Source organism: Falco punctatus (genome assembly GCF_963210335.1).
Source record: "Falco punctatus genome assembly, chromosome: 6".
Lineage (NCBI taxonomy): Eukaryota > Metazoa > Chordata > Aves > Falconiformes > Falconidae > Falco > Falco punctatus.
In genome coordinates, this window is record NC_137585.1 from 54,068,823 (window position 1) to 54,080,925 (window position 12,103).

Consider the following 12,103-nt stretch of genomic DNA (forward strand, 5'->3'; position numbering starts at 1 on the left):
GTCTTAAGTTAGTTTTGGATTAAGAGATGTTGGAAACACTTGTCATCACCTGTCAAAACAAAATTGTGGGAAATCCAGCCTTTTAATATACAACCTCTTATAATCACCACATAAGCAGGGCAGATGAATACAGAAGATGCAAAGCAACAGCCATGGAAGAAATTTTTGCTAAAATATTTGCAATGACTGACTGTAAAGTGGTATCAGAAAGCTGCAAAACCTCTTACAGAAACAAGAACAAAGATGTTGGAAATCTTTTCTCATTTTATAAAGGAATAAACAGAAAAGTTTCTCAGGGTACAAAATGCATTATAAAGACTAACTGACTAGGTAATTCTTATTATTCAGTTTAATACCACTGAAACCGTGAGAAATCATTTAATGCCATCAGGTTGTTCATGTGTGACATTTTATACAGAGCTATCTATAGACAAAAAGAAACTAGAGATTAAGGCAACACTTCTCTTACAAACCAAAACTGTGCTCCTGTTCCTTGCCAATATCTTCGTTAACAACAGATGTGTAAAATTCAAGGCATGGAGGAGGAGGCAGTAAATCAATAGAAAAGGATGCCAATCACATCTTTTGTTTTGTTATTATAGACAACCTTGCATTACCTGGAAACTATAAATGCCAGCTGTACAATTATAATGAGCAAAAAACCCCTGAATATACTTTTATTAAACCTAAGAAAATAACATGCTTTATAGTAGATTTTTAGTTTCAAAACTAATCTACTGTCTGCAAAACTAAACTGCAGTTTTGTCTCCAGTTTCAAAGCATATTGATTCGACATGAAACAGAGCTGCATTCACTTGGCGAAGTACTGAAACACTACACCAGTAACATTCTGGAGCAGGGCTGGAGAAGCCAAGAACTAAAAGATACAGGATAGCATGCATATTTAAAGGTAGTAACAGTGGCATCTGCCGCAATGCTGTTTCGAAGGCTTAGCACTCACTTATGACCAATAAGCCAGATACAATCAAGATAGAGTATTGAAAGTTTCTAAGCTCTATTTTAGATTTATTAGATCTGATTTGGAATTTTTTTTTTCAGTAAGACTCGTATCTGGATTTCCTTTATGTTTTGTTGAACTGAAGCAATACATTGCAGTTTGAAAGGCTTGAACAAAGCAGTGAGTTTTCTTTCCCCATCCATGTGCTGCCACACGGAACTGCAGAATAGGAACTCATATTCTCCTGCAGTTCAGAATTCTTCATGACTAGTGAACTGAAAGGGTAACGTGGATTTCCCTCTGATCATAATGCCTGATCATCTTTGTGATCAGATGAAGCTGGATATTTCGATAATCTGGGAATCAGTATATAAGGACTGAAGGAGTAATTGAAGCAGGATTCATCTTCACAGGCCTACAACATGAATGCCCATAGCTGATCTCATCTGCTGTACTCCATTTTCAAAGGCAGCACTGAAACCGGCAGCATGGACAGCTAACTGTGGTTCCTAGCTTGCTTTAAGATACACAGGTGGAGTACATAGTTGAACTGGCTTTTCTTTTTGCCTTTTTTTTCCCCCTTTTAAACAGTTTAATACAGTATAAACAATTTAACCTGAAACATTACCTTTTCAGTAATGTCTACGATGTTCTGTTGCTCCTGAAAAGGTCTAAACAAGAATTTTTCAGGGTTTCCATTTTGTGAAGAAAAGACCCCATTTTTATTCTGTTTGGCCTGAAAACAGTATGCCCACCAGAATTTCACATGACAATGCTAGAACGTTTGTGCCAAGTAATAGTTTCCTTGGAAAAACAGCTTTCAAAGCAGAAGGAGATATTCCCAGGTCTACTGAAGAAATAAAAGAGGAATATAACCTTTAAGATTCTTATTCACTGGGAAAAAAAATATTTTTTTGTTCCATGGGTAAACAGGTCTCTAAAGCGCACATCCATACAGGGAACTCTATTTTGTATTACAATTTTATTCACTTGCCATGAATATTAACAACATTAATCTACTGCAGATAATCTATTCAGTATATTTGAAAATCCATTTATTTTCACTTATTGATATGCATGTGTTACACTTGTATATAATACAGTATTTTCAGTGTTGGTTTAAGAACAAAGAAACAAAGAAAACAAATATTGAGAAGCATGATGTAGATTTTTGACCAAAGAGGGGCCATGTTCAGATTTTACAAAACAGCACATTTACACTTTGCACTGTCCCAGACAACCTCTTTAAGATGCTAACCTTCTGTCCTGCACCTGTTAGCACAAATCCATACAATATTAACCTATCCTAAAATACTGAGATACCTAGTTGCTGCTAATACAGTTTATCCTAATTAAATTTTAATCAGAAAAGAATATCTTTCCCTGCCAACATTTTTTATTATTTCTCAGCAGAATGATAGAATATACTTCTCAATTTTATTCCCAACAGTCATTTATTTTATTTAAGCTCTCCTGTGCAATAATACAGCAGAGGTAATGAAATGGGTTTGGAACAGCAGGGGCTACTGTGACAGGCAGAGCACTCCAAGGTGTTCATCCATCATGGAACTTAATATATAACTACCAAGCCTGTCAATGGCTTGTGATGATAAAATAATTTCCTTCTTTTTCTAGGACTCTGTTAGCCACACAGGACTTTTAAATAAGCTTGCCCCTATATATTTTTGACTACCATTAAGTGTGTGTGGTTTTCATTTCAATGCACCAAAGCATACACAACTCCCTCACCCTCTCCAGTCAGCATGCTTACGCAGTGTCACTACAAGGAATTGCCAGTTGTATCAATATTACAGATGGTACAATATACATTAAATGGAGTATAAAATTATACATTCTGTAATAACTTAGAAAAAAGCTCATAGATGCTTAAGGCCTTTAAATATTGAGGATTTTTTTCATGTAACAGCACATCACAAAGTTCAAAAATTGCTACTGAAACAAAAAATTAAAAAAATAAATATGATCTTGGCAAGGACCATATCTGAATTGGATGACTGTAAGCAAGCAAAATACCCACAAACTGTAAATCAGGGAGGGCACTAGGACTTTTTTCCTTTATAGCAAACAGACTGAGCAGACATCTACATAAGCATCCAACAGTACTTAGGTTCAAGCAAGAGATTTTATTTTTTAATAAAAAGACAAAAATTCCAAATGATTACCATCCAATTTCATAATTGCAAAACTCATTTACATCCCTGCCTACCTTTATAAAAAGGGATGAAATACTGTCATTGACTGCTTACCGTGAATTTCAATGAATTAAAGGTTGGGAAAGTAAAATACATATCAGGAACACCCATCTCTTTCAAACTAAATGCAAATGTGTATCTTAAAGGTATAAAATGTCTTATAATGGAAGTGGTAATTGAGTTTTGACCACTACTTTTGTAACTGCCAAAGAGCTGCAGTAGTTGGCTAGCCTTAGGGAAACATGTCAACCTGACTATGCATTCTAATATGACTGATGTATTCAGATAACTATTACTTGTCAACAATAATTATTAACAATGGATATATATTTTCATTCCTATAACAAAAGCAACTTCAAGATGTTGAAATATGTACCTTTGAGAGCTCCAAGATTAGAATACAAATAAAAATGTCTAAAACTGCGCCATGCCAGAGGACAATTTCTGCAACAGAAATCTAATTAAAGCAGCGTGCAGTCCCACCAGCAATCTGAATGGCGGACCAGGGACCATTTTAGAGAGAAGGAACCAATACGTTTTGGAGGTTGACTTCATCAAGATGAAAAGCCACTGGTCTGGAATTGAGAATCCGAAAGATTGCTGCTTTTCTGCACCTTTTGAATATCAGCTCTTGTGATTACAGCTGCAAATTCCTCAGCAAGTGCAATTTTACAAGTGTACACAGTTCAATCAGTTGAAATCTTTGTGACACAGAAGTTCAAAATAACTTTCCAGTAGTTTTGATCTCAAGGCTGTTGCTGATTACAAGCCAGGTTCTCATTGAAACAATTGATTCTGAAGGATACACCCCAGCAGTATAAAATTTCACTTCAGGTATTGCCTGGAGGAATGAAATTCATATGTGTTGTATTTAATGTTATCAGCCTTGAGACTGACTTGATTTGTCTTTAGCTATCGGGTTACCTGTAAAGAAAAAGAAAATCAGAAAATCAAAACTGTACATAGAGAATCTGCTTCTGAAGTGCTGGAAACTGAGACTAAAATATAAGATCTCTGTGCAGCAAAGCTTTTTCCATTGTTCTTAAATAAGTGAATAATTCCCAGTGGTATTAGATGGGATTGCTCCCCAAATTAAATTGTGTGTTTAAGTGCCTTGTTGGAATTGGACTTGAGAAGGAGAAATTGAAATGTGACCATGCTTTAGAATATAATAAAACAATCTGAAGGTCACAAACTACCAACCCACAAATGTCAAAAGCATTGGTTTCAAGGAAAACTTCTGTATTCTGTTCATCCTTCTCAATGTCAGAACCTCTGTATGGCAACAATTATGCTTTTAAAATGTTAGCCATTGAGTATAACAGCGACTGATATTGGAGATGTACTCCTCTGTTCTTTGCGTGCTACTTAAAACACAATCACGGAACCATAGAATCATTTAGGTTGGAAAAGGCAATGTTCTCTTAAGGGCTAAATGCATCTTAGAAAGCAATAATCATTTAGCTGAGAAACAGGACAAAAATCATGCATACATAAACAAGAGAGAAATACATCCTGTTATTCACGAGATATAAAATAACTACAAAGGAATCCACTTAGAGCAGTTTCACCCAGCCTAACAAAACAAGAGCGGAACAGAAGGACCACCGAGAAAGAGCAGGAGACAAAGCATTTCAGAGTAATTGGACCTTCCCCGTTTCTGATTTGGATGTTAAACATCAGAAGAAAAAAATAATAATCCATCATATCAAAGAAACATAACTTTGAGGAATATTTCTGCTGTGTCAGTGCATACAATTAATGATAATGTAACATTTAAATATCAAGTTGTGTCAGGGGATGACAACCCAACTCTTGAAGAACAACCCACTGGAATGGTCACAATAACACTTCACGACATCAAGGGGCATATGCTTTTCATTTTGATCACAGAGAGAAGGGTCGTGCTCCTTAATGATGAAACATTTTCTTGCCCTCAGCAAAGCTGTTTGCATACAGCTCTCGTCAGCTCTGCAGAAGCACTACCATAAAGCAGAATATTAAAAGCTCTGTTCATGGAGTTCATTACTTCAGTTTGCCTTCTCCACCAAGCTGTTTCCAGGAACTGCATTTAAGAAGGCAATAATAAAATTGTGCTTTGCTATTTTTATGATACATGGGTTTATTTATTACACTGCTCTTATTTTGTTTTGTTCTTGCTGTTGGAAACAGCCTCATGTGGCCTCTTCTATAGTGGAAGATTGCCTGAAAAAATAATGAAGAATTAATTTCAAAGTCAGGCAACATATTTCTATGCCCTGCTCCAAAGCTCAAAAGGCTGACACAGCATCTTACTGTTATTTATTTTTTGCTTTATTGTAAGAAGCTGGAATTCTGCTCATGGACCCAGGTGTCAATGAGCTACATAATGTGAAACACACATCTCATCCTATCCACAGGATTTTAATAGCCTTATTTAAGATATAAAAAACCCAAAACCAACCTGATACAAAGCACACTGAAGACAGATAAAAGGATGTAAGACTCCCAAAGAGGCCATGTAGAGGCAGGGTCAAAGCTTCTTACTTTTCCAAACAACAGGGTAGACCAAAACCAAAGCAGAATCAAGAGGAGAGTTTCCTCAGAGGTACAACTGGACAGGTACAGGCACTGGAACTTGGCTGAATTCCCTATTCTGCCTACACACCCACAGATTAGACCTTTGCTATTAAAAAGAGAGAGTGCCAGCTGACTTTTGAGAGACCAAGTTGATCGTGATCCAGCAACGTGTTCTTGCTGCAAAGGCGGCTAATGGCCTGGGCTGCACTAAACAAAGCATTGTCGACAAGCTGCAGGAGGTGATCCGTCACCTCTGCTCAGTACTGGTGAGGCCACACCTGCAGTTAGTGTGTCCAGTTTTGGGCTCCCCAGCACAACAGAAACATAGAGCTACTGGAGACAGTCCAGTAAAGGGCCACAGAGGCAAATAGGGGACTGGAGCATCTTCGTAAGAGGGAAGGCTGAGACAGCTGGGACTGTTCAGCCTGCAGAAGGGGAGGCTCAGAGATGATCTCATCAATGTGTGCAAATACCTGAAGGGAAGGTGCAAAGAAGATGAAGCCAGGCTTTTTTTCAAGTGGTGCCCAGTGACAGGACAAGAGGCAACGAGTACAAATTGAAACACAGGAGGCTCCCTCTCAGAAAACACTTTCTTACTGTGAGGGTGACTGAGCAGTGGCACAGGTTGCCCAGGGAGGCTGTGGAGTCTACATCCTTGAAGATGTTCTACAGCCATATGGTCCTGGGCAACCACCTCTAGGTGGCTCTGCTTGAGCACAGGGTTTGGCCTTCCAGAGGTCCCTTCCAGCATCAACCATTCTGTGATCTGTTATTTCTATTACATCCAGCTCTGCCAATGCACGGGCTAAGGTGATAAACTGCATCTAGCAAAAAGAGTATTTTCACACGTATATGACTGCTCAGTTACATGTCTGTTTGGAAGTGTAAATGTGTTCTCTTCAGTCACAAAGAAGCTCAGCAAAACCATAAACTGCAGGACTACCTACTACACCCCCAGCCCCGCCACCCTCACCTAGCTCTAAAACCGTATTGTGAAAATAACTGTATAAAAGCAACATATACTGTTACATAGAATAAACAGATGATATAAAGAAGAAAATAATCAGATAGTCATTCAAATCTCTGCTCTATAACAGAAGGCTAATCATATACAAAGGTCATTTTGTTTATACAGACTGCATAGGAAGTCAAGCTGCATACTCCTGATTTATGATTACATGAGTGGAGTTTTTAACTGCTTTCCATTACCAAAAGTTTGATTATTCCACCTGCCCACATTCTTACTGTATTTTTCTTCTTTTCCTTTTTTTCTGTTAACTTCCAGGTCACATAATGCTACTCTGAGTAACACACACAGTGGACTACATTTGCCTCTATGTAGGAAGGTAATACTGGTTATGTGTGAGCACAGACCAGACATTAACATTAATGGAAGTTATATATCCATACGCATCAGGGAGAGAATAGACCTCTCAGATGCTAAAGGCAGTTTCATAATGAAGCAATGAAATTTTAGGTAATATCTAGTGATGGTATTCCCAGAAATGCTTAATTTTGGATATATTAAAAGCTATTTGGTTTGACTGGCTGGGAAGCAAGGTATGGTGCCAAATGTCTTCATAGGAAAAGGGGGACTGATAGCACGATTTGTCAGATCTTAAAATCCTAAGAGAACAGTAACACATTGAAAGGGTGCACATCAAGTCTAATAAATTTTTCAATTAATAATTAATATTAGACAAATTAACTTTGCTGCTGTTTAACAATACATATTAAAAAAAAAGACATAAAACCTATAGCATCCTACATGTAGATTTGAATTAATTTGTTCATTCTTGGAATACAGTGACTCCCTTTATGCTAGTATATTTTTTCACATGGTTGTTGCATCATAAATACAATGCATTAGACTCTCTTCACTTTCTTGTACAAAACATGCAATTAAAGTATAATTACTCCACAGTTGCAGGCTTTTCAATTTGAATTAGTGAGTGGCTGCTGTAAATTGGCTCTAATTGTATGTGAACTCACTTGTTTTATTATAAAACAACAATATATAATTAAATACAAGTGAAGTTTTCCATGTTTCTTCTGCTTAGTAAATGTTCAAAACAGATTCAGTCTTTGGGTAGAACATTTTTGCCAGGGTAACTCAGAATGGACCAGAAATTCAAAGACCTCAAAGGCAGTGCATTAGAAAAGCCACCAGCTCAAGAGATTTTCTAGAAAGACTCCATTCCAGTGCTGTTGACAATGGCTGAAAAATGTTCTCACTTGTGAAATTCCCACAGCTGATGAATACAGCAGCTAATACCAACCATTCCATAAGAACAGATTCCCAATAAAAACACAGCCTGATACTTCTACTCAAGATTTCCTTCTGCCTTAGAAGAGCAGAGGAAGAAAATCAAGACTATAGGATGTAAAGAATGGCTGAGTTAATATTCCCTGGATAGTAAAGTGCTTTTCCCTACTTTTGTGCACCTAAGCATCAAAGTCACAGGATCACAAATAGGTATAGTACAAATCTTCTGTTTCTTCAGAGAAACAAATGTATCACTAACTATTTGCTAACTACAGAATAGTTTAAATATGCCAGTAAGGCATGTAATTAATTATTACATAATAGTATTAGAAGAAAATCAGTAACAATATGCAGTATACTGAAATAAGTGTGTGCTAGAACATTTCATAACACAACTTTGTACATTACTATTTTTTGACTGGCAGCTGTTTCAATTTTTTTCTATGTTTATTGCAAACCATATACAAAATCCATATTAGAAACAGACTCTTGAGTTTGCAAAGTCAAGCACTCGAAAGTTAGCACCTTGCCTTTCTACAGGTGCCCTTGCAACTCCAATTCTATTTCTTTTCCATCGTGTACAGTAAACAACAGAATTTACTAGGGAAGGAGTGCTGGAGGGAAGTCTGTTATAATGTCATTGGGACTATGTATCAATGCAAATGTAGAAAGGGGCAAATTTTTAAGCCAGTGTTTCTTCCCTCCACAGATGATTCAGCAAGATGATGGACCCTTGCTCCAGGTTTTCACCAAAGCATATAAATAAACACAAGAAATAGAAAGAACTTAATACTGGGTTGTTTAGGTTTTCTTTAATTAGAACTGTTTCATCAACTGTATAGGATTGCGTGTGTGGTAATAGCCTGTGTCATCAGAGCATACTCAAGAATCATCGAGTTATCTTTTGGGGGGGTTGTTTTTGGTGGATTCCCCCCCCCCCCCCCCCCCCCCCCGAGATATATAAGATAGAGAAAGGAAATTTTTATTTCCTTTTAAAGCAACTAATAGCTGACCCTGAGCCAAGTGGAATTTCATGAGACAAAGAAGAGCCATCTTGGCACCCCTGTCATTCTTCTGTAAGATATTAAAGGCATGTGGGAAACAAAAATGGTGTGGGGATTTCTAGCAAATATAAAAAGGGTCTCACAAGTATATTAAATGACCAACATGAGATAAGGTAAATACAGGGAATGCTACAAGAATCCCATAAATAAATGCTTGAAGAAAGAGGCCCAAGAAATGGGTAGCTATGGACTGTCCTCCAAGACACGGAGACATCTCGTATCAAGACAGCCCTTATTTGAATGCAGTACATTTCCATCCATTTTGTGTCCTTATTTTTATATTCTTTCTTATACTGTATGTAAACAGATCACAAAAAGAAGTAATAAAACATGGTCAACAAAGTGATTCTTTAGCAAACGTTTCCTAATAAGGAATGGTCTTGAAGGGGGCTGTATCAGTCATATTTTTCCATGACATAAATACTTCTGTTTTGGTAGTGAAAACCTAATATGAATATTAGAATGCAGAAACAGAAGGGCCCATACAACCAGAAACAAACATCTGCCAATGCATTTTTTCCACTTATGCCCTCTAAAAATGAGGCCGAGGTTGGAAATGAATCTTTTGAACAGATGGAAGCATGCTATTTCCTGGACCTTCAAAATCCATACAGTGTGTTTGCCATGCACTATCACTGATACATGGCTTATGAAAGCAAATGACAGTTTGCATTGCCACTTGTGCATGCTTATTCACTGAAACAGTTCAACTTGTACTTGGAAGGTGCTTCTGATCTAATACCTTGTTCCAGTGATATTCACAAGTACTTTGCAAACATTAACAAAGGACAGGCTCAATATTTCCTCACAGCTTGAGGATCCAGTAATTTATTTTCTAAAGTGGGGAAGCTGGACGAAAAGAGCTGTCAAGGCCCTTTTTGCAATAGGGCTCCTATATGCATACGCACTTCACAGTAGAAAGGCGTGGATTTGGGTGTTTATGCTAAATAACTTTCTGGGAGCACAAGGAACCATTTCAGAAGTCTAAGAAATGTCAAGGTGATTCAACCATATGTCAAGGGAACACTTGCTAAAGTAACTGCAGCAGATACCTGTGAGTTAGGAAACAGGCCCTTGTTTCAGTATCACAGACTATTTGACTTGGGCTAATGACAGAAGGAAAAAGTTGAGTGATTTGTGAGCAGTCTGGAAAACAGATGATAACTATATGGATTCATTTACCTTCAGAGGTTACATATTGATAGACTTTTTCAAATTTTCAAATGTTTCATTCCTACTCATAAGACTTCAGCTCTACCTAAGTTTTGATATCAAGACTCAAGAACTTTAAATTTTTCCTTTTATTTTAGGCACTGCAGCATGAAAAGTGTTAGTCTAAACATGTTCCCAAGCCTGTGATGGAGCAATTTAGAATTCTAGATCCTCAGGGCTGTCCTTCAGCAAACATCTCTAGCTGATTTTATTAATTAAACAGAACATTTCCCAGTACACTTAAATGGCTCACAAGTTTCCCATGTCTTTGATAACCACCAGACTCTAACGCTTTTAATTCTTTCATACTTTCATCACACTGTAACTAATCAGAATTTCAGTTGTGATAATTCTTGTGTTTGGACTTTCCACTAGAAAGAAACAAATGTGTTGAAAACTCATTTCAAACAATGCCTTTTGAAGTATAATTCTGTATTTCTTGTTTTCCCACTGCTCTTAATGATTCCAGCAGGACATTTTTGGTGTTAAAGTGAAGACCTAGACAATCAGTGTTAAAAATTCTAATTAAAAATAAAAGGTTTTGGAAACATTTCACAAGTAAATTGAGCTTTCCACTTGCTCAAATAATCTTGAAGTTAGGACTAAAAAAATAGGTAAACGAAAAATACTTTAGAGCACAGCATACATTCCTGAAAATGTCAGAGTTCTTCATCTTAAACATGATTTTAAGATTAAACAGACAACATTTAGCATATTTTAGGGATATAGTGGAAATAGCCCTTTCCCAACCTTTTCTGAACATTAAGCAATCCAGTATGGGATGCTGGGGTTTCAACTACAAAGCAACACCTAACAATGTATCAAGACATACTTCCTTTCTAAGTGCTCTGCTCTTCTCCAGAGCATCTGCTGCTTTCCCGTGATAGTGAGTAACTTCAGTTCATAACTGGCTCTACCTTTGAAAGGAGAGTGAGTGAAGAAAGATGTTTTAAGGCTCCCAGAAGCACCTGACTGACACACTGAGGCTGCTTAGGAGTGCAATGCAGAGTCTCTCCAATCACCCTCCTGAAGCTCTGCCCAAATAAGCCATGATTCCTGGACATCTGCAGCAAACTAAGCAACTACAATGAGGAGTACGGTAAAACAATTCCTGTTAATACTGTGTAAACCTGTATTTGTACACACCTGCTGCTCTGTGAGTAATAAACCAGGGCTGGAACACATTTTCTGGAGTGGTTTGACTCTTTATTCCTCAACGAACGTTCTGGCCCTTCCTTAGAATCCGACCAAGACTAGGATTCATCACAACTAGTGCTCCAACATGGAGCCAGAATATTTTGTGTGTGTGGAAAAAACAAAAATTGTCATCAGGCACAGCAGAAACCTCCTTTCTCTACTTCTCCATTCGGACTTGAGGAGTTTTACACGTTTGCCTAAGAAACAAACACATGTCAAGTACTACACTGTTACGGAATTATTTACAGAAAACAAAACTGGGATAGATGGAATTTTCTTTAACTTACAAGGAACAGTACAAAATGACAGGAAAAAACATATTTCAGAATCAGAGCAACTTCTCTCAGCAAAAAAGCATGGTCTCAAAAACAACCCACAAGCAATAACAGTAACCCCAAAGGAAAAGGTTTAAACATACTCAAATACAAACTCACTGAGTTTTCACCAAAAAGCAACAGAAACCAATAGATAAATCCCATTTTGGCATGTGTATCAGCAATCCTTAACTATGATAACACAGCAACTGAAAAGTTCTTTGAAAATAAGCCCCAGGATAAACCTGTGGTACAGAAAAGAACGATGAAGTAAGAATATGACTCCTTCTAAATGAAAGATCTGAGTGTGTTCTTCCCAT

At 37.3% G+C, this 12,103-nt stretch overlaps 1 protein-coding gene across 2 annotated transcripts in view; it reads right to left on the reverse strand.

Annotated features, from left to right (window-relative positions):
* Nucleotides 1-246: 246 nt before the first annotated feature.
* The window catches only part of TAFA2 (TAFA chemokine like family member 2), a 211,567-nt gene continuing 199,710 nt past the window's right edge, over nucleotides 247-12,103 (reverse strand). The window contains exon 5 of one of the 2 annotated variants that reach the window (XM_080390787.1): nucleotides 247-4,095. In XM_080390787.1, the coding sequence (XP_080246913.1) occupies nucleotides 4,084-4,095 (12 nt within the window). In that variant the 3' untranslated portion in view covers nucleotides 247-4,083. Of the gene's footprint in view, nucleotides 11,667-12,103 lie in introns of both variants that reach the window. The other variant, XM_080390786.1, reaches the window with a different exon arrangement.